At 37.9% G+C, this 21,406-nt stretch overlaps 1 protein-coding gene across 1 annotated transcript in view; it reads right to left on the reverse strand.

Moving 5' to 3' along the window:
• Positions 1-21,406, reverse strand: part of SPTLC3 (serine palmitoyltransferase long chain base subunit 3) — a 148,947-nt gene that overhangs the window by 31,153 nt on the left and 96,388 nt on the right. The window contains exons 8-9 of the mRNA XM_006921585.2: positions 14,470-14,689; positions 656-782 (exon numbers count right to left, since the gene is read on the reverse strand). Coding sequence (XP_006921647.1) covers positions 656-782; positions 14,470-14,689 — 347 coding nt within the window. The remainder of the gene's footprint in view (positions 1-655; positions 783-14,469; positions 14,690-21,406) is intronic.

Raw genomic sequence — 21,406 nt, forward strand, 5'->3', positions numbered from 1 at the left:
CTTTTCAAAAGCCCACAGCCGGCGAACCCACACACATCAGAACTCCTAGGGCGTTGTTGCAGTCTGGGCATGCTCAGTATCAGGGCAGGTTTTGATTGAAAGTTAAAAAAAAAATGAAAGAAAGAAAGAAAGAAAAAGAAAGAAAGAAAGAAAGAAAGAAAGAAAGAAAGAAAGAAAGAGAAAGAAAGAAAGAAAGAAAGAAAGAAAGGAAGGAGGAAAGAAAGGAAAGAAAAAGTGGTGGCTGGATAGATAAAAAATGAATATCAAATTGAGTAGTTTGTTCTCAGGGAAACACAAATGACAGCCTTAAGCAAGCACAGGCAAATACATACCATCATTTGCTTGATTTTAATACAACTAATTACACAAAAGTATCCAAATATGCTAATCATATTAAAAGGTGAATTAGCAAGTTTTCTTTGCTTTAAAAAAGCATTCCTTTTTTTGTGTGGTGACAGCAGTTCTAGTACGTTTATGTACTATGTATGATTGTGTATTAGATACTATTTACTATGCATGTATGGCTTGATTTACAAATTGGGTTACATTAAGTCAAGGTATATATTTGAGAAGGGAGAAATTAATGGGGCAGAAGGGGAGAGAGAGAGGTTTAGGAAATGAGTTCATGGGAGCTGTGCTCACTGCAGACACTTACCTTGCGTGGTCCCATCCAGTCCCATGATGAGTTTCATTGATCTGATGATTTGCTCTGCTATCGGGGGGCTCATGGATGTAGCATAAGCAGCACTATGTGAGTGAACTTGTAAATAATCCACAAGATCCTTTAATGAAAAAGGGAAATCCAAAAAGAATGCAAATAAATCTCAGTGTTGGGGTAAGAATCACATCTTGTAACCCCATCCATCAAAACACAAAATATTTGATTCTTGAATGTGGTCCATTATTTTTTTTTAAGATATGGTTTTGGGTTTTATTGCCAATACTATTTATTTATTTTTTAAATTAATTAATTAATTTTTTTGGAGAGTGACATTAATAAAATCCAATAAGTTCGAAGTGTACAATTCAACAGTAAGTCATATATATACATATATGTGTGTGTGTGTGCATGTGTGTGTGTATGTATATATGTGTGTGTATGTATATGTGTGTGTGTGTGTGTGTGTGTGTGTGTGTGTGTATATATACATGCTGAATCGTATAGTAGATCAATTCTTAGTTGTTTAGAAAACTCCATACTATTTTCCATAGTAGTCATACCAATTTATAGTCTCATCCGCAGCATATGAGGGTTCCTTTTTCTCCATGTCTTCTCCAACATTTGTTACTATTTGTCCTGTTGATGATAGCCATTCTAATAGGTGTGAGATGATATCTTATTGTGGTTTTGATTTGCATTTCCCTAATAGCTAGTGAAGTTGAGCATCTTTTTATATGTTTGTTGGCCTTTTGTATGTCTTCTTAGAAGAAATGATTGCATTGTTTGTTTTTGGTTGTTATTGAGCTGTGAGTTCTTTGTATATTTTAGATAGTAGGCCCTTATTGAAGGCATTGTTTGCAAATATATTTTCCCATTTGGATGGTTGTGTCTTTGTCTTGTTGACAGTTTCTTTTGCTGTACAGAGCTTTTTAGTTTGATATAACCCCATTCATTTATTTTCGCTTTTATTTTCCTTGCTTTTGAGGTCAAATTCATAAAATCTTCTTTAAGCTCAAGGTCCATGAGTTTCGTACCTATGTTTTCTTCTATGGAATTTATTGTTTCAGGTCTTTTATTCAGGTCCTTAATCCATTTTGAGTTAATTTTGATGTGTGGTGATAGACAACAGTCCATTTTCATTCTTTTGCATGCGGCTTTCCAGTTTTCCCAGCATCACTTATTAAAGAGGATTTCCTTTCTCCATTGTATGTTTTGTCGAAAATTATTTACCCATGTAAATAGAGCTTTACTTCTGGACTTTCAATTCTGTTCCACTGATCTGTGTGTCTGTTTTTCTGCCAATACCATGCCATTTTGATTACTGTTGCTTTGTAGTATAATTAGAAGTAGGGCAGAATGATGCCTCCAGTTTCGTTCTTTTTTCTCATGATGGCTTTGGTAATTTGGGGTCTTTTGTGCTTCCATACAAATCTGATGGTTTTTTGTTCTATTTCTTTAAAAAATGCTGATGGGGCTTTGCAAAAGGAATTGTTTGGGTTTTTTTTCATTTCTTTTTCTGAAAATTCTTTATTAGAATATAAGAATGCTATGGATTTTTGAACATTGATTTTGTATCCTGAAACTTCACTGCATTTGTCTATTATTTCTAGTAGTGTTTTGTGGAGTCTTTAGGGTTTTCTACATACAGAATCATATCATCCACAAATAGCGACAGTTCGACTTCTTTGTTTCCTATTTGAATGCCTTTTATTTCTTTCTCTTGACTGAGAGTACTCACTAGGACTTCTAATATTATACTGAATAACAGTGGTGACTGCGGACAGCCTTGTCTTGTTCCTGACCTTAGAGTAAAGGTTTTTAGTTTTTCACCATTAAGTATAATGTTAGCTGAGGTTTTCTCGCGTATGGTCTTTATTATATTAAGGTACTTTCCTCCTATACCTATCTTATTAAGTTTGATCACAAATGGATACTGGATCTTGTCAAAGGCTTTTTCTGTTTCTATTGATATGATCATATGATTCTTATTCTTTATTTTGTTTATGTGGTATATCACATTAATCGATTTGCATATGTCGAACCATCCCTGTGTCCCTGGGATGAAGCTCACTTGATCGTGGTGTATAATCTTTTTAATGTGTTGTTGTATTCAGTTTGCTAGTATCTTATTTAGGATTTTTGCATCTGTGTTCATGAGAGGTATTGGTCTGTAGTTTTTTTGTGTGTGTGTTTTCTTTACCAAATTTTGGTATCAGAGTAATATTAGCCTCATAAAATGAGTTAGGAGGTATTGCCTCCTCTTTGACTTTTTGAAAGAGTTTGAGGACAATACGTATTAAATCTTATTTGAATGTTTGGTAGAATCCACTGGTGAAGCCATCTGATCCTGGACTTTTACTTTTTGGTAGCTTTTTGATGTCAATTTCCATACTGCCGGTCGGTCTAACTAGATTTTTCAGATCTTCTTGATTCAGTCTAGGAAGGTTGTATATTTCTAAGAACTTGTCCATTTCTTCTAGGTTATTAAATTTGGTGTTATATATTTTTTCCATAGTATTTTTGTATGATCCTTTGGATATCTGTGGTATCTGTCGTAACTTCTCCTCTTTCATCCCTGATTTTTTTGTGTGTCCTTTCTCTTTTTTCTTTAGTGAGTCTGGTCAGGGGTTTGTCAATTTTATTAATCTCAAAGAACCAGCTCTTCGTTGCATTTATTTTTTCTATTGTCTTTTTGTTATCAATTTCATATAATTTTGATTATTTTTTTTTCATTCTAATTTTGATTATTTTTTTTTCTCCTATTGATTTGAGTCTTCATTTGTTCTTCTTTTTCTAGTTTTTAAAGATGAAGCGTTAGGTTGTTTATTTGAGCTCATTGTTGTTTTTTGAGATAGGCCTGTAACGATATGAACTTTTCCTCTTATTAACTCTTTGCCGTGTTCCAAAGTTTTGATATGTTGTACTATCATTCTCGTGTGTTTCTATGTATCTCTTGATCTCTCCTTTTATTTCTTCTATGACCCAGTCATTCTTCAATAACATGTTGTTTAATCTCCATGTATTTGTGGTTCTTCCCACTTTCTTTTTACAGTTGATCTCCAGCTTCAAAGCATTATGATCAGAGAATATGGTTTACATGATTTCAATCCTCTTCTATTTGTTGAGGCTATCTCTGTATCACAATATGTGGTCAGTCCTTGAGAATGCTCCATGTGAACTAGAGAAGAATGTATAAGCAGCTGTTTTGGGATGAAAAGCCCTATAAATGTCAATTATGTCCAGTTGGTCTAATGTGTCATTTAAGAATGTTATTTCCCTATTGACTTTCTGTTTGGATGAGCTGTCCATATCTGACAGTGGGGTATTTAGGTCTCCTACTACGATAGTGTTTTGGTCTGTTTGACCCTTTAGTTCTGTTAGTAATTGCTTTATATATTTTGGGGCTCCCTGATTGAGAACATAGATATTGATAAGTGTTATGTCTTCTTGGTGTATGATTCCCTTTATCATTTTGATGGGTCCCTCAGTATCTCTCTTTACATTTTTAGTTTGAAGTCTATTTCATCCGATATTAGTACTGCTACTTCTACTTTTCTCTGAATGTCATTTACTTGGATTATTATTTTTCACCCTTTCACTTTGAGTCTATATTTGCCTTTGGAACTTTGTCCTGAAGGCAGCATATGGTTGGGTTTTGTGTTTTGATCCAATCTGGCACTCTGTGCCTTTTTACTGGTAAGTTCAATCCATTTACATGAAGGGCGATTATTGAAATATGAGGTTTTCCTATAACAATTTTATCTTTGTTTTCTGGTAGCTCAGTGTTTCCATTGTTTCCTTGTACTTGCATTTCTGTCTGCTATTTTAATTTGGTGGAGTTTTGTGGACTTTCCCTCTGGCCCTTCTTGTTTCATGTTATGTACCTCAGTTCTGGATCTTTGGCACGTGGTTACCATTAAGAATATGTAAAGGATTGTTATATATTCACAGTAGTCCATTTTCTTCTGTGTGTGCCTTATCTTCATTCCCCATTGCGAATTTAGATCTTTGATTCCTCCCCTTTTCTGTTATTGTTTCAGATTGTCCTTATGTATGCTGAACATTCACTTCTAACTTCAATAGCAATTCTCTTCTTTTTGTTTAAGCTTGAAATACTTAACAAAGGTTACACTATCCTGCTTCTGTCATCCTGCTAGTCACCTTACACATACATATTTTTGTTATTTAGTTTCAGGTGAGCTGGCCCTTTTCAGTATTTCTTGTAGTGCAGGCCTCATAGTGGAGAACTCCCTCAACTTTTATATGTCTGTAAAGGTCTTTATTTCTCCTTCATATCTAAAGGAGAGCTTTGCTGGATACATTATTCTTGGCTGGTAATTCCTTTCATTTAAGAGTTTGAAAATTTGTTTCCATTCCTTTCTTGCTTGTAAGGTTTGTGCTAAGTCCGGAGAGAGTCTAGTGGGCTTTCCTTTATAGGTTACCATCTTCTTTTCCCTAGCTGCCCTGTCATTGATTTTTGATAATTTTAATATAATGTGTCTTGGAGAAGGCTTTTTTGAGTTGAGATAATTGGATATTTTGTTAGCTTCTTGGTTTCTAAGCTCCAGCTCATTCCTTAGAGTTGAGAAATTCTTGTCAACTATTTATCTCAATATGCTCTCTGATCCGTTTTCCCTCTCTTTTCCTTCTAGTACACCCCTTATTCTTATGTTGCCTTTCTTGATGGTGTCAGCTAGTTCTTATATTTCTCTTTCATTATTTTTCCTTCTTTTGTCTCTTTCTTCTACCTTCTGAATCATTTCTAGATTTTTATCTTTGATATCACCTGATTTTTTTTCTTCCATTCTTTCCTCTGGTCAGCTCTATTTCCTAAGCTTACTATTTCACTCTTCATCTCTTTTAGTGTGTTCTTCATATCCAGAAGTTCTATTTAGTTCCATTTTAGGGTTTCAATCTCCTTGCTAAAAAACTCATTTTGCTGGTCTGCTTTCTTCTAAGTTTTTGAAATTGTTGATCTGAATTATTTTGCATTTCATTCATTTTTTTTCAGAAGTGCAATCCTGAATTCTCTGTCATTAAATCACATATTTCTATATCTCGAAGCTTTCTTCTAAGTTTTTGAAATTGTTGATCTGAACTATTTTGCATTTCATTCATTTTTTTCAGAAGTGCAATCCTGAATTCTCTGTCATTAAATCACATATTTCTATATCTCGAAGCTATTTTCTAAATATTTTTCTCCTTCATTCTGAACTGCCTTGTCACCCTGGTTGTTCATGGTGTTTAATGAACTGTTTCTCCACCTGGGCATTGATAGGAGTGCATTCTGCATTTTTTTTTTCCAGAAAGAAGACTTATTATTTAGAGGTCTCTCTCTAGCTTGTTAATAAGGTGTTTTCTTTTCTTTTCTTTTCTTTTTTTTTTAATTTCCAGTAGGTGACATCCAAGCTTCTTGGGTCTCTGCTTTGAGGCTGATAATGACGTTTTTTTCTCTTTGGTATATTAAAGATTCAAGTCACAATCAGCTACCCTTGGTCTCAGCCTGTCAATGGTACTGACAGTGAATTTTGTTTCGGTAGCGTTTGCACAAATTCCCCTGGGGCTCTGTGGTGCTAGGTTTGGCAGGATATGGGGTGGAGGGAAGGAGCACTCTGGGCTGGTGGGTGGGGATGGCTGCTAGTCTCTGTGTCTCAGCCTTTTGCTTTGCAACTGCAGCTGTTAAGACATAGCTTTTGTCCCTTTGCACTTAGTTCTTGCTCTGCTTTCTGCCCTGATCTCTGGGCTCTACTGCATGGAACTCACCGATCCCTCAGGCAAAGCTGTTCGGGGAACCTGCTGCAAATTCTCTCCTTCCCCTGCTCCTGCAAGGGGCTCTAGCTGTGTGAGGCAGCTTCTTTGTTCCTCTTAATCTACTCCCCCTGCTGCACTCCCACGGTTCTGACTTCCGGAAGCTCTTATGCACCAACCACTCAATCAGACATGCTTGTGTGCAGGCTGGGTGTTATTTGTTGAGTTTTAGATGTTCAGCTTATTGTTATTTCAAGGGGAGAGATCCGGGGACATCCCTCACGCCACCATGCTTCTGACATCACTCCAAATGTGGTCCAATTTTCAACGTGCATCACTGAACTATTTCTTTTTTCTTTTTTTTTTATCTCTCCACTTAGTTTAACCCTCAAAAACTTGGAAGGTATACAGTAAAGGCTGAAAATTTGGAGTTGAGGTCTGTGAGGCCAAACCAGAGAGATGTAAAAAAAAAAAAAGATTTCCCAAACATTTGTCGAGTATTTAGTACATTTAAGCACTGGCTTAGTATTCAGGACTCTCCAAAGAATACAGGATGTGGTTTTTGCCCTTGAACATATTATATTAACTTGTGCCCATGAAAAAGTAATGGCAGGAAAAGTAAGAAGACATACAAATTAGTATATGCAACAGGCTATAAGACTGCAGAGGAAAAAGAGGGAGTATTGCTAGCTGGAGTAGATAGGGAAGGTTCAAGTGAGAAAATGAAACTGTCTTGAAGAATGAAAACAAATATTGAACACAAGAAAACTTGGGTTGGGGGAGAGATGGGAAATTAAACCAGAGTGTAGGTTAGGACCAGATAATCTCTGGTTATGCCTTGGGTGCTAGAAAACTATTGGAATTTTTGTGCCACACTCAAATTTGAAGTGAGACCCACCATAGAATGCTGGTCTTCAGTGGCAGAAATGACTCTTTACCTGCATGCCTGCCTCCTGAGGCCCAACTCAAGGTTCTAGGTAAACATACTGAGAACCCAAAGAAGCTCCAATAACCTAATACCACAGTCAGGAGGGCCTCAGAGCTGGCATCTGGAGGTGCTAAGCCCCAGCTAGAAAGATCATCTATCTGCCCACTCGTGCTGGCTCATTGCCTGGGACCTTCAGGGTATTCTGCAGAAAAGCTGATGGGCTGATTACAGCTCTCTAGTTTAGCAGTGGGGACTGTAAAGGATCAGACGCTTTCTTTTCTAGGATAACAAGACAGATTAGAATCCCACTTGGGCACTTTCTCTGATTTTTCCCTCACATAGGTGAACTGGGAGGAGCTCAGCTTTGAGCAGGTCCCTGTCCTCCTAATCCCCTTCATTGTCCACATCTGTTTCCACCTCTGGGCGTGAGACCACGCTCCACCCTTCACTTGTCTATCTCTCTTAGGATATGGGCGCCATGATTGTTCACAAGCATTTGAAACAGTCACAGCTCATCTTCCTCAGTAAGATGAGTGGCCTACTTCATGGTTGGTTGGTGATGTGATGCCTCTACCTCTCTCATGAGGGTAACTAGTAGCTCCATTCCGTCTTTCCTGCCTCCTTCAATTTGTCCTTCATTTGAAATCCCCTCTTTCACGCATCTTTCTTCCCTGAATTTCTTTCTCCCTCTTTTCATTCATTTCACACTCTTCATTCCTTCTTGTTCGTTTGTTTCTTCCTTTCCTTCCCCCTTTCTTCTACTCCGATTCCTTTCCTTCTTCTTTTAATTTCAAATTTTCCACTTAAAATTTTTTTCTCTACATTTCTATTTCCTTTCTTCCTCTTTCTGTCCCTCCCTCCTTCCTTTTTTCCCTTTTTCTTTTTTCTCCCTCTCTCCCATTCTCACCTTCTTCCCTCTTTTCACCTTTCCTTTTATCAAAATTGTACAAAGGACTTGCTCTGGCCTATGTTCTGGATGTGGGAGTCCAAGAAGAGAAGAAGGATAGAAAACCTAGTTCTTGGCAGCTATTAACCACCTATATTAAAATTAAAATTCAGCTTTTGTTTAGTGAATCTCATTAAAAAGTTGGGTGGTTTGTCACCATATTTGAAGAGTATGTGCATGATTATGGTCTGACTTAGGCATTGGTCACATGGTATTCGAGAAGTTCACTTTGAAGGATGGCGGACGGGGGTTGGGGCTCAAAGAGAGAGAGGCAGCCATTCTCCAGAGTAGCTGCAGCTGGGCTGTCCTCCACAGCTCTCTGTTTAGCACTCCTCTTTGAGCAGATGCAAGGGTTTCCTTTGTTAAGAGCTGGTACCTCCCAGCAGGATGCTGGAGAAGCCAACTAGGAAACAGTGGGAGGGGAGCAGGAGAGTGGATGATGAGGGCTCATGTAGACGTGAGTCAGGAAAACGTTGTTTCAGAGAGGTGATCTGGTCTTGAAGGGTGGGTAGATTTGGATAGATGCAGAGGAGGGGAGAGACATAGACATGTGCTAAAACATATTCTTTGCTGATTAAAATGCTAAGATAGCATTTTAATCATCAAAGAATGAATGAATAAGGCAATTGGGAGTAGAGGGAGAAGACAGTGCTTCCAAGGAGACTTGATGAGAAATTGTCTTCTTGAGAGGTGGTTTGACCTCAGAGTGTTGGGACAGGCTCTGGAACCTGATTGCTTGGGTTCAAACTTTGGCTTTGCCACATACTAATATGTGACCATAGGCAAGTTACTAAAGCTCACTTGCCTTAGTATTCTTTTCTGAAACATAAGATAATGATAATACTGATTTCGGGGTCATTATGAGGATTAAATGAGTTAATACGTGTATAGTGCTTAGAATAGTGTCTGGTACATAGTGAATACCTGATGCTGTTGGCAATTATTATTAATGGATTGCCAACTCAGAGCTTCTTAGAACTGGGAGCATGGGGTGGGACAAGGGGATCCAAATATAAAAACAAACTCCTTGGAGTGTCTTTATTCCAGCTCTATCATTTTGCAGAGGATACTGTTTTAAGGTTATGTAATGACACACTAGTAGATCCAGATATCAAACTAAAGATTTTTAGAGCAGCATTTCCTCCATCTTTGTTGGCATTCTGGTGGTAGGAGTGAAAATAAAGGAAAAGAGGCATTTTAAAGAAAGAAGTACCTAGATTCAATGACAGATTGCATGACTCTGAAGAGATAACATAGCTGATATAGCCATTGATATATCTATGGCTGAAATTCATTGGCTGCTTGAGTCTCCATTTTAAGAACTTTACATGTGTTAAACATTTTAGCTTCAGAATAATTCTATGAAGTAGGTACTATTTTGATCTCTATTTCATAGATGGGATCATTGAGTCACAGAAAAGATCAGAAAATTATTCAACCAAAAAGTGGCTGAATCACAAGGATTTGGGTCTAAAGAGTCTGGCTCCAGGTTCCCTACCCTTAGCACTACGCTATATTATGTTTCTAGACTAGATGAGGAAGGACCAGGAGGGCACAGAGAAGACCATCTTCACCTTTATTTAACCCTCTGGTGCTTTTCTTAACCCCCAGAGATTGTTCCTCTTTTTGGGAGGAAGGGAGAATTCCTTATATACTCAGTGTTTATAGCACTAAATCAGAAATGAAAAAACATTAGTCTCAAATGTTTCTGTCTATTAATCTTATTTCTCCAAAGAAGCTGAAACTTCTTTGAGATCTAGGAATGGAATTTTATACTTCTCTGAAATCCATAATGGTGGGTACTTAGCTGGGGTCCAGTAAATACTTATTGTTTAATGGAGAATAGAGGGGTTTTAGGGATTGAGGCAGGACCGTGGAGTGTCCCTGAAGTATATATGGGGATACCAACCTACATTCTTAGGAAAAAATGTAGCAATATTCTCTTAGTCTTGAGACTTTGCTGACAAAGATCAGACAAAGAAACAAAACAAAGCTGCCTTTGATCCCTACCAGGCTCTTCTCAATGTCCCCACCCCCAAATTTCCTTCCCAAATCGAGAAATTTTATAAGGCCAAGATCGTGTGAATTCTTAGTTTGAATAAATGCCTCATCAGTGCTATATCACTGCCTTTTAATATTAAGCTTATCTTGCTCATAATCTTATTTCTATTAGACTGAGTCTACTTTCTATCAAAATCTGAGTGTATTGACCGAAGCTAATTTGCTTGTGTGATTTGTAAAGTGGGGTTCTTCAAGCAACTTCTGCAGACCATCAAGGAAAGCCTTGTTTCCTGGTTTTTAATTCTCTCCTAGCATTCCCCCATTGGGCATCATGAGCCATGGATTAAGAGTTGGCTTTGGTGTTTTGCAAAGAGAGTCTGGGTTGTGTCTTCCTTCAGAGTGGGTTAGAGGTCTCCTCAGACCGAGGTTTCCAAGTCCATTTGTAAGTTCAAAATCCTGATTATTTTCTCTACCCATAGGCCTGTAGTTCAAGGACAAGGGTGCCTTTTCTGAGAAAATCAGACAGGGGACGTTTAGAATAAACATCTTGGCATTCATTCCATGACCCCCATTTACTTCAAAGGGCTGTTAAATAAAGCCAGGGCTGAGCACACAGGGCACAGCTGGCTTTTGCAAGGGGCCTGCCTTTGTATGACACACAGGCTTCTGGGGCTAATGCTCACCCCAAACTTGGCTGCTCTGCCCCACTTCTCTCCTCCAGAATTTCAGCCCTGTAACCTGTCGATTATGAAGGCTACCTGTGCTTCATTCATTTGCAAGCCCCTGGTCAGCCTGTGGAGGCTGTGGAAGCCAGTGTTTAGCTAAGCATGTAAGAGGACTCAGGATCCATTCCTGAGAACAACCTGGACTACAAAACTGGATTTGCAACGTTGACCCATCTCCTCAGCAACTGGATTCATAAAAATTAAAAAATAAAAAAAGAAACCTAGCCCATCAGCTCAGGCATTCTTTAAAGAAGCCATTCATGACATGGAGCTCTGACAGGTGAAGAGAAGTAATTACCTGACATTTCACTTCAAAAGCCTTGAAAGAACAGAATGCTCTAAGAGAGGTTGTTCACAGATCATCTATATCAGCTCCAAACTCAGAGTGAGCAAAATAGCAAAATTTTGCTTTAGAGACTGTTTTAGAAGTTTCTTTGAGGTGGGGGGTGGGGAGAGAATGTTGAGGCCAGGGCATTAAACTCCAATAAGCAGAGATGAATTTGTAGGACATTTGTGACAGGAAGACTGAGGCCAAGACAACATCTCTATTCTCTGTGGGAGTGTCTTAGCGCCAAATGAATTTTTTTCTCCCCTTGTTCATTTACAAGTATTTTTTCTTATGATGCACCCGGTTGCTAATGTATATTAGTTGATCTTGATTGACTCCATAAAGATTCCTAGAGCTTTCTAGAAACTGTTGTTGTTAATATAGTTCTTCTATGCTAACACTGATATTTAAAAAGAGAGTTAATAGCCAATTAGTTTTATCTTTTTCTAGATTTTTGTACCCAAGTAATTATTTTCAAATCTCAAGATGTACAAAAAACCCCATGAGCATAGTAAAATTGAAGTTATTAGAGTTTCAGAAACATAAAGTCTTAGTGTGTGTATGTTAAATTTTGGGGGGGTTATTTTGTTGCTTTTGTACCCATTGGTTTAAAATCCTGGATATTTTGCAGTAACATCCCCCTTCCCCAGATATATACTGCAAAATACCCAGGAAAAAAATATATGCTGAAACTCTGAAAACTGTACTCTAATTATTAAAATAGGTAAGTGGAAAGATTTTTTTCAAATATATATCTTTAGCATCTGCCCAATCCTATGTCCTATCAATTAAAAAGCATAGTATAAAATAAACTTAAAGTGAAAATTCTATACAAATTATTCAGTCTAGGAGAATAAAAACTGTGATTTAAATTGAAACCACATAATTTAAAATTAACTTAATTAAAAAAATTAAAAGTACAGAGGAGCAGATACAAAGTTCTATTAACTGCTGGGCTTATAAACCTGGAAGGTTTATCTGTGTTTATTGCTCTTACCAAAACTATTCCAGACAGGTGTGAACCTGACAGAGAATGATCCATACAGGCACTTTCTCAAGCGGCCTCCTACCTCCTGCTCACCCTTCATGTCCCTGTTTTCTAGGATTTTGCATCTTGCTGTATCAGAGCAGGTCTCTGCATAGGCTGGTGGATCTCTGCCAAACACTCTCCAATTTTTGCTGCCATCTAGTGGTAAATTCAGAGACTGCAGAGTAACATGAGAAGAGAGGAGAAAGGAAGGGCGAAGTGGGAGGGGAAGGACAAGGAGGAATGATGCAGTCCTCTGGATCCGAGTATGTACAGAATGAGTTATTTTAAGAGCAAGAAAATGAACAGATCTGCATACTTTTTCTGCACCCTGATTAATGTAAATACTAACAATTTTCACAATTGCTCACCCCAAGTGAACAGAAGTTTTGTAGACAAGAGCAAATACACCTTTAAAATGGTCTGATTTCAGAATGGAGGGTGTGAAAGAAAATTGTGAGCTGGTCCTTGACTTCGGGGTAGTCACAAGCCTTTGTTTAAAGTAGGTATCAAATGAAGGAACTCTAAGAAAAATGTGACATCTACCAAATTTGACAGTATTTCAAAGATCTGCTTGCTTCAGTTTATTCAGGTGCCTTTGGTTCAGGAAACAGAGTTACGCTTGGTTAAAATTTTTGTAGCTCAGAGCTGCTGCTAAAGTAATCACAAAACCACAAGCTCACAAAGCACTGCAGCCTGAAGAAGGGAGCTCCTATATCTGAGACCCCCGGATCCCATGGCTTCGACAGTTGAGGAAGGGAACATTTAACTCTGCACTAGATTTAGCCGAATTTTGTAGGATCCTGGGCATTCCCTATGGTTTTAGCATTACCCAGCTAAATGCTACAGGATGAAAAACAATGTTTGGAAGAAAGTAGTGCTTATCGAAAGGTAAAGACCGTCGAAAACTCTGAACAGTTGAAGCATTTTTGTACTTCATAGCTGGGCAAGTGGCCACAATGAAATCTGTTGTTTTAAATCACGTGGTTTCAATGACTAGACTGTTTTTAGTTGTATTCCTAGTTTGTCTGACTGGCTTACCAGGAGTCTGAATTCTTGTTCCTGCTGGTCACAATGAGTAAGGAATTGAGAATTTTAGGTAAGCTGTTGATGCCATGGGCAAGCACTGGACAGGTTTGGGACTTGCTGTGCTTCCTCAGGTGGAGCTAACACCACTGTCGTGCACTTTGGAACAGGTGTAGGCCTGTGTGACATAGCTTTCAGGATTTGGATAAAACTGTCATATAATGGAGCAGACAACTGTTTCTTTTATCCCTCAAACCCAAGTTTGAATATTTCATTTTGTTTTTGTGCTTCCCTCTTCTTTTAAATTTCTTTTAAACATTTATTGGTTTATATTGGCAACTTCCTTGGGGATATTGGCGCTATAATTGCATGAATAACATTTACTTAACAGTCTGATCTCATCAGATCAGAATTTTTAAGGCATACAGATAAGATATTAGAGGATGACAAAATTTGACCTATGGCTTATTCAAAATTGTGAGGGAGAATTATTCCTCAGAGAAAATCTCTTAAAAGAACAGTTCTAATCTTGCTACTTTTATTTTGATTAAAACACTTAAAACCCACGACTTATAGCATAGAGTCCACTTCCTTAATATCTGACATTTGCCCGTAGTTGCTATTACCTGCTTTGTGTTTTCACATTACAAAAACCAAACTACTTATAGTTCTGTACCATCCCCTCATCGTTTCTATGGTTTGGTACACAGAAATATAATCCCACATCATTTTTCTATAAGGCTGGCATTCATTCTAGAACTTCTTCCACACTGCCCTGTAGAGTTAATCATCCCTCTCCGTGTGGTGTTCATGGGCACTCAGTTTTTGCCTGTGAACACCGCTAGTTTTGCCATTTTATTATGTTGTGGTTGCTCATCACAGGCTCCTCTACACTGTCAGAGGGTGAGCTCCTTGATGTCCTGGGTGCTACTTGGCCATAAACCCATCGTCCTGAAGCCACAGTGATCATTCCAGGTGTGGCGAACGGAACCTAAGTGCTCACGGAATCCAGAGAAGCCCTGAAGACTGCATCCCCTGAGATGTCAGGTTTTACATAGTCACAAGGGGTCCCTTCTTACCTTCCTTCCAGCTATGTAACCTCCTGCGGCCCCAAAGCTTTTGGTGAATGTGCCCATTAACACATCGACATCTTGAGGGTCCATTCCAAAGAATTCCACTACACCCCGGCCGGTTGGGCCCAGGGACCCAATGCTGTGAGCTTCATCTATGTAGAGGTAAGCCTTGTATTTCTTCTTTAGAGCCACGATCTGGGGAAGACGCACGATGGAACCCTCCATGCTAGAGTATAAGGAGAAATGCTCGTCACTATTGCATGCTCCCCTGGGAAATTCTATGTCAGTCTCTCAATACTTCTCAGACAGTGACCTGACACCTGTAGTCAGGGATGACAGGGATATGTCACTCCTTTCTTCTTAAGGGACATGTTATTTGGCTGAAACAACCCTCTCGATCTTATAAGGCTAATCTGGCATTGTTTTACATGAAAAAAATAATTTACATTTAGTGGATTTAAGTGCTTTGAGTTGTCATAGCCAATTCCCAAGTAAATTGTTAACTCATGGCATTGTTGATCAATTTATCTGTAAAGATGACTAGTGTAACTAACTGACCATTATGGGTTTTGGGTACTTTTCTAGTTTTAATTAAATTGCCATATGGTGATCCATCTTTATCAGCCTGCCACTGACTATTTGGTGGTTTTGTCTGACCTAACGTCAATGCTTGAACTGCCAAACATTAAGAGAAGGAATGAAAAACACACAAAATAACTTTATTTAGGACACATAATATTAATTTAAGTACAATAGAAAGTTCCTAATATCTCTTGTTCAGTAGAGTCATCCCTGGCCCCTTCATCCTCAGGGAATGTGTTCCAAGAACCCCAGTGGATTCCCAAACCGAGAATAGTACTGAACGCTATACATACTATGTTTTTTCCTATACATTCATACCTATGATAAAGTTTAATTTATAAATTAGCACCATAATAGATTAACAATAATAACTAATAATAATAATAATAATATACTGTAATAAAAGTTATGTGAATATGGTCCGCTTCCCTGGTAACTGATCTGATAACTGAGATGCCTACCAGGTGACTAATGAATGGGAGCCTATAGACATCCCGGGTGGGATGGACAGGGACAGTATGAGACTTCATCATATTACTCAGAATGGTGCACAATTAAAAACTTATGAATTGTTTATTAATAGAATTTTCCATTCAATATTTTTGGATTGCTGTTGACCATGGGTAACTGAATTGGCGGAAAGCGAAACCTAGATAAAGGAGGCACTACTGTACTCATTGGAAGTTAAGGGTTTATTGAGGCATCTGGTGGTGTCCCCTCTTTTGGTTTCTTTAAGGTAACGATTCTCCATCTTGAGTGAGTATCAGAAACCTCTGAATGGTTCATTAAAGCACAGATTGCTGGGCACCATCCCCAGAGTTTCTAATTTGGTAAGTCTGTGGTGGGTTAAGAATATGCATTTCTACCAACTTCCCAGGAGATGCTCATACTGCTGGTTGGGGACGACTCTTGGAGAACCACTGCTAGACATAAACTATTTTGGTTTAGCCCTAAGTGATTAATTTTTCATGGTATTGTGAATTGCAAAAAACACTTCAAGTCCTCCAGAAAAGGGAAAAATATGAAGTAAATAAATAAGTAAAATTATAATTTATATTTATATGGCACTTCTGGAACTCAGTGAATTTAAAAGAAATTTTGACTAATCAGTTCTCAGAACACTTTGTAAGTTGTGTTTACACCACACACAGTTTTGACTGCATTGACAGGTGAGTTTTATGAAACACACAGTCTTGCACCCTCACCATACAAAGAAGTTTGTCTAACAATTCAAATAACCTGTCAGTTTAGTTCAAGAACTAATCAACTGATGTAAACATGCAGTTGAACTTTTCTCTTCTTCTTAATTAGTTTATTTATTACATTTAATGTATTTAAAAAAATAAACTTAAGTGTTAGGTCAATTCAGTCAAAATAGTCCAGCTGGTTTTACAGTTATCCAGACCAAGGGGTGTTGGTTTGAAAGGAGTATGACAACTGAGTGTAGCATTTGTGTGTGTGTGTGTTTTATAGGACCTTATTTTTTTAGAGCAGTTTCATGTTTGCAGCAAAACTGAGCAGAAGGTGCAGAGATTTCTAGCATACCTCATGCCCCACATGAAGTATACAGCCTTCCGCATTATCAACATCCCCCACCAGAGTGGTACATTTGTTTCAATTGATGAGCCCACATTGACACATCATCACCCAAAGTTCATAGTTTACCTTAGGGTTCACTCGGTCTTGTGCATTCTGTAGGTTTGGACAAATGTATAATGACATGTATCCATCATTATATATCATACAGACTGTTTTCATTGCCCTAAACTCCACTGTGCTCTGCCTATTCATTTCTCCCCTCACCCAGCTCCTGGCAGCTATTGATCTTTTTATTGTATCCATGTTTTGCCTTTTCCAGAATGTCATGTAGTTGGAATTATACACTATGTAGCTGTTGTGGATTAGCTTCTTTCACTCAGTAATGTGCATTTATGTTTTTTCCATGTCTTTCCATGGCTTGATAGCTCATTTATTTTTGGTTCTGAATAATATTTCGTTGTCTGAATGTGTCACAGTTTATTTATGCATTCATTGACTGAAGGGCATTTTGGTTGCTTCCATGTTTTGGCAATTATAATAAAGATGCTATAAATAATCTGCGTGGGTTTTTTTGTGAACTTATGTTTTTAAGTCCTTTGGCTAAATACCAAGGATGATGGTTGCTGAATTATATAGTAAGAATGTGTTTCCTTTTGTAAGAAATCACCAAACTATCTTCCTAGGTGGCTGTACCACTTTGCATTCCAACCAGCAATGAATAAAAGTTCCTCTTGAGGCACATCCTTGACAGCATTTATTGTTGTTAGTGTTCCAAATTTTAGCCATTTTAATAGTGCATTATGGTATTTTCTTGTTTTAATTTGTATTTCACTGATTTTAATTTGCATGTCATAAGATGTGGAGCATCTTTTTATATGTATATTTTAATCTGTATATCTTCATTGGTAAGGTGTCTGTTAAGGTCTTTGGCCCATTTTTTAATTGGGTTGTTTGCTTTCTTATTGTCAAATTTTAAGGAGTCTTGTATATTTTAGATAACAGTCTTTTATCAGATGTATCTTTTGCAAATATCTTCTCCCAGTCTGTGGCTCATCCTCTAAGTCTCTTGACATTGTCTTTCACAAAGCTGAAGTTCTTAATTTTAATCAAGTCCAGCTTATTGCATTTGTGCTTTTCACAAGGTTATTCTGAATGGCTGTGTTTAGATTTTAATGAAATGAAAACTAAATAGAGTTGTCTTCTTTTACTTAAGTTTGTGAGTTAATTCCAATATTTTCTTAGATTAATTGCTTATTAAAGCTGTTTTCATTGAGAGGGAGGAGTTACAGCCATCTGACCTAAGCTTAGGTTGTCATCATACCACTTACTAATTGAGGACATGGGCAATTTACATGATGTGTCCCAGTTTTCTTATATGTAAAATAAGCATGATGATGGGACCTTCCTTATAACGTCTTTATAAGGATGACTAGAAATAATGACGGTAAAGTGTCTGACATATAATGAACATTTATTGAGTTGTTCTTGCTCTTAGGAAAAGCCTAGGAGGAAATGATTGTAATGAGGTCTAACTTGAGAAAGTAGGAGCCCCTGGCAATGCCCTGTGTTGCATCTTCTAGGAAAGAGGCATATGGGTGTCATATATAATAAATGGCTCTCTGCCCTCAAAATTCTAGAATTTTCTTCTCATCTTTGAAATGTTTTAAATTGGTAACACAAATATACTAAAAACCTGAAATGTCCCAACTAACCATTCTTTGTTCTGGAACTGAATTTGGCAGGAGCCAGAGTTAATGTCAAACAGGGTGCAGACACTCAGGGCAGCTAATTAGCCATCCTTTGCAGGGGATGGTCTAGCTGATGTTAGGAGTCTACCCACCTGGTTTGTATTTCTCCCTCTAAGATTAATGACTCTGTGATACTGCTGATTTCTGGAGTTAATGCAGGGCATACATGAGTCCTAGGGAAAACTCAGCTTTTATAAAGAGTTATATTCACTTGCACTGTTTTCATTTTCTATTTGTGGCCCAATTTAAATTGAACCTTTTGCTATATGGGATTCGAGTTTGGTGCATGCACAAAAAGGCTATCTATGCTATTCCCACGAATTTCTGTCAAAAAAATGAAAACAGTGTCAAAATGTATAGAAAACAAGAACAGTGTTTTCTTCTTTCTTCTTGAATGGAAGGTTGTATTTTCTTTTGAATTCGATAAGAAAAAAATCCAACTGAAATACAACTGTAGGTAAAGATAATTCCACCAGTTAACTGAAGTTCTATGCAGGGACTTGAATTATTCTCAAACCAGCAAGCCAATGAATAATTTCTTTATATCTTTTCTATTACATAATGTATTAGCTAAGTGACAAGACTCGTTTTAGAAATCTCCCTCTCACCACCTTCTCCTCCACATGTAAACCATATTACCCACTGGCAGAATTGGGAATTAAACCACAGATTTGCCAACTTACATGGTGGAAAAATCTCTTTGGTGGGCCCAAAGTATAACCCAAGAGAAGAAAGGAAAGTGGAGTAAACAAAAGGAGCTAAGACTCATCAAAAATAGGTAAGCTAGTGTTTTCTTCTTCTTTGTCTTTATTTGTTTAAACCATAGAGAAATAGGTTAGAGATTACTATTGAAGTTCTCAATCCTTAAACTTACATTATTTTGGGGAGGAGAATTGCTTATATTCTTAGAGAAAATGGCATTCTAAGACTTCAGCATTTGTTTATGGATGTATTTTTTTGAAGGGCTGAATATTATTTCTTGGTTCATTTTATTTTGAGCTGTGCAAGTTTATATCTCAGGTTATTTGGGATACCTCTCCCTCTCTCCAGTATATTTTTGACTAATTTTGAGATTTCTCAACCACGATGAGTCAAAAATTAGACTTCTCAGAGACACAAAATTAAAAGAATATGACTTTAAAACAATACTTAAACAAAAATACAAATCAAAACACTAAAGTCATACTATTGTACTTTTAAACCAAAATTCATGGAGTCATGGAACTTTAGACATCAAATTTCAATCTCCCTATTTTGTAGATAAATAACTGAGCCCATGATAGGCAAATGGTAAAAGTCAAATGGATGACCTTGCAGTTTCCATGTTTACTTTATTAGACGTGGACACACGATCTGACGCTTCTGTTTACATTGGGCCTCTGTCTCAAAAGGGCCACATGGTTTGAATCCTAGCTTTCTTTCATCTCAGTTATCTACACTCAGACAAGCTATTCAGGTCTCAGAGTCTCAGTATCTTCATCCTCACAATAACCTCAAAAGACTTGGGGAGGCTTACTCAAGATGGCACATGTGAATTGTTTAGCAGGGTGTAGACACATGATAAATGTGAGTTCCTTCCACTGACACACCTCCTCCAGGTGGGTGAAAAGTAAACAGCTTCAACTATGCAACTTGTTTTCCAAGTTGCAACTTCCTCAACTGAAAATAAATTTAATGATGAGGGCAGCTAATCTTGATTGTGGGCTTACTATAGGCTTGGCTTCTGGCAAGTACTAGCTTATATGATCTCATTTAATACTAGGAAAGAACTCAGCAGCACCAGAATTTGAAGGTCTCAGGCCTCTCTCCAAATCCTGACTCTTTTATATCTATATGTAAACAATAATACCAGATTGATGAATGGTCACATTATAATTATTGCTAATTTTCATTATCATAACTGCTTTGGTGGAGCTTATTGACTTCTTGGTTTTGGTATCTAGCCTTTTCTACCTTGACATGTACCTAAAATGTTCCGATCTGGCTGATTGCTCTTTTAGAACTATAAAAATATTGATTTATGTGCACTCTCTGTGGTGGGAGGACTTTGCCCGCAGTGACAAACCACAAGCAAGAGTGAAAATTAAAAGGAGGGTTCATGTTGATATAAACACAATATGTCACCATAATCCATCTCTAAAAAGTAGAAGTACATTTGTGAACTATTGATTTTGCATTCCCAATGCTGGCCCTTTGGAAAATATTGTGGGAAATAATGTTATTATCTGGTGATAGCATCAAATGAGAACATCCATATCTTCCAAGATACTCTTCTAGGCTAGCCTTATTTTACAGATGAAGAAACTGAGCCTCCAGGATGTACTGAAGGCTGTCTAAGAGATGCCCTGCTTTCTATCTATGAATGAAGCCTTTTAGGTTGCAGTCTCATTTAAAGACAAGATTCCTATGCAGCTGAGATAAAAGGAACCTCTCCATGGAGGCCAGTTTATGGGAAGTGGACACGTCCCACTGTATACATGCCAGGTTAATTGAACCACTGGAGTAGATTCCCACCAAAGATAGCTGCCTGCAAGTCTTTCCATCCCTGTATACATGAGCCAATCCTCTCAGCAAGAGGTGGGTTCTGTTTCCCCTCCTTTTGAATCTGGGCTGGCCTTGTGATATGCTTTGACTAACAGAGTATGGCAGAAGGTGATGCTGTACCAGTTGTGGACATAGCCCTTAAAAAGCTGGCAGCTTCTGCTTTGCTCCTCTTGGAAGCCAGCTGCCATGCTGGAATGAAGCTCTGGCTATACTGCTGAGTGAGGAGTGCTTACATGTAGAGAAAGCATCTCACAGAAAAGAAAAGAAGAGAAGAGGAAAGGAGAGGAGAAGAGAGTTGAGGAGAGGAGAGGAGAAGAGAGGAGAGGGGAGGAGAGGAGAGGAGAAAAAACAGAGGAGAAACAGGATGGTGCTGGGGCCGGTCCACTAACCAACATTGTGGAGTAGAAGAAGAACTGCTCAGTTGGTCTAGATAGCCCTCAGTAGCATGAGAAATAGCAACTCATTGCTGCGTAAGCCATTATATTTGGGGGCAGTTTGTGATGCAACGATAGATAATGAAACAGTGTCCC

The sequence above is a fragment of the Pteropus alecto genome, unplaced genomic scaffold (genome assembly GCF_000325575.1).
Source record: "Pteropus alecto unplaced genomic scaffold, ASM32557v1 scaffold45, whole genome shotgun sequence".
NCBI classification, from domain to species: domain Eukaryota; kingdom Metazoa; phylum Chordata; class Mammalia; order Chiroptera; family Pteropodidae; genus Pteropus; species Pteropus alecto.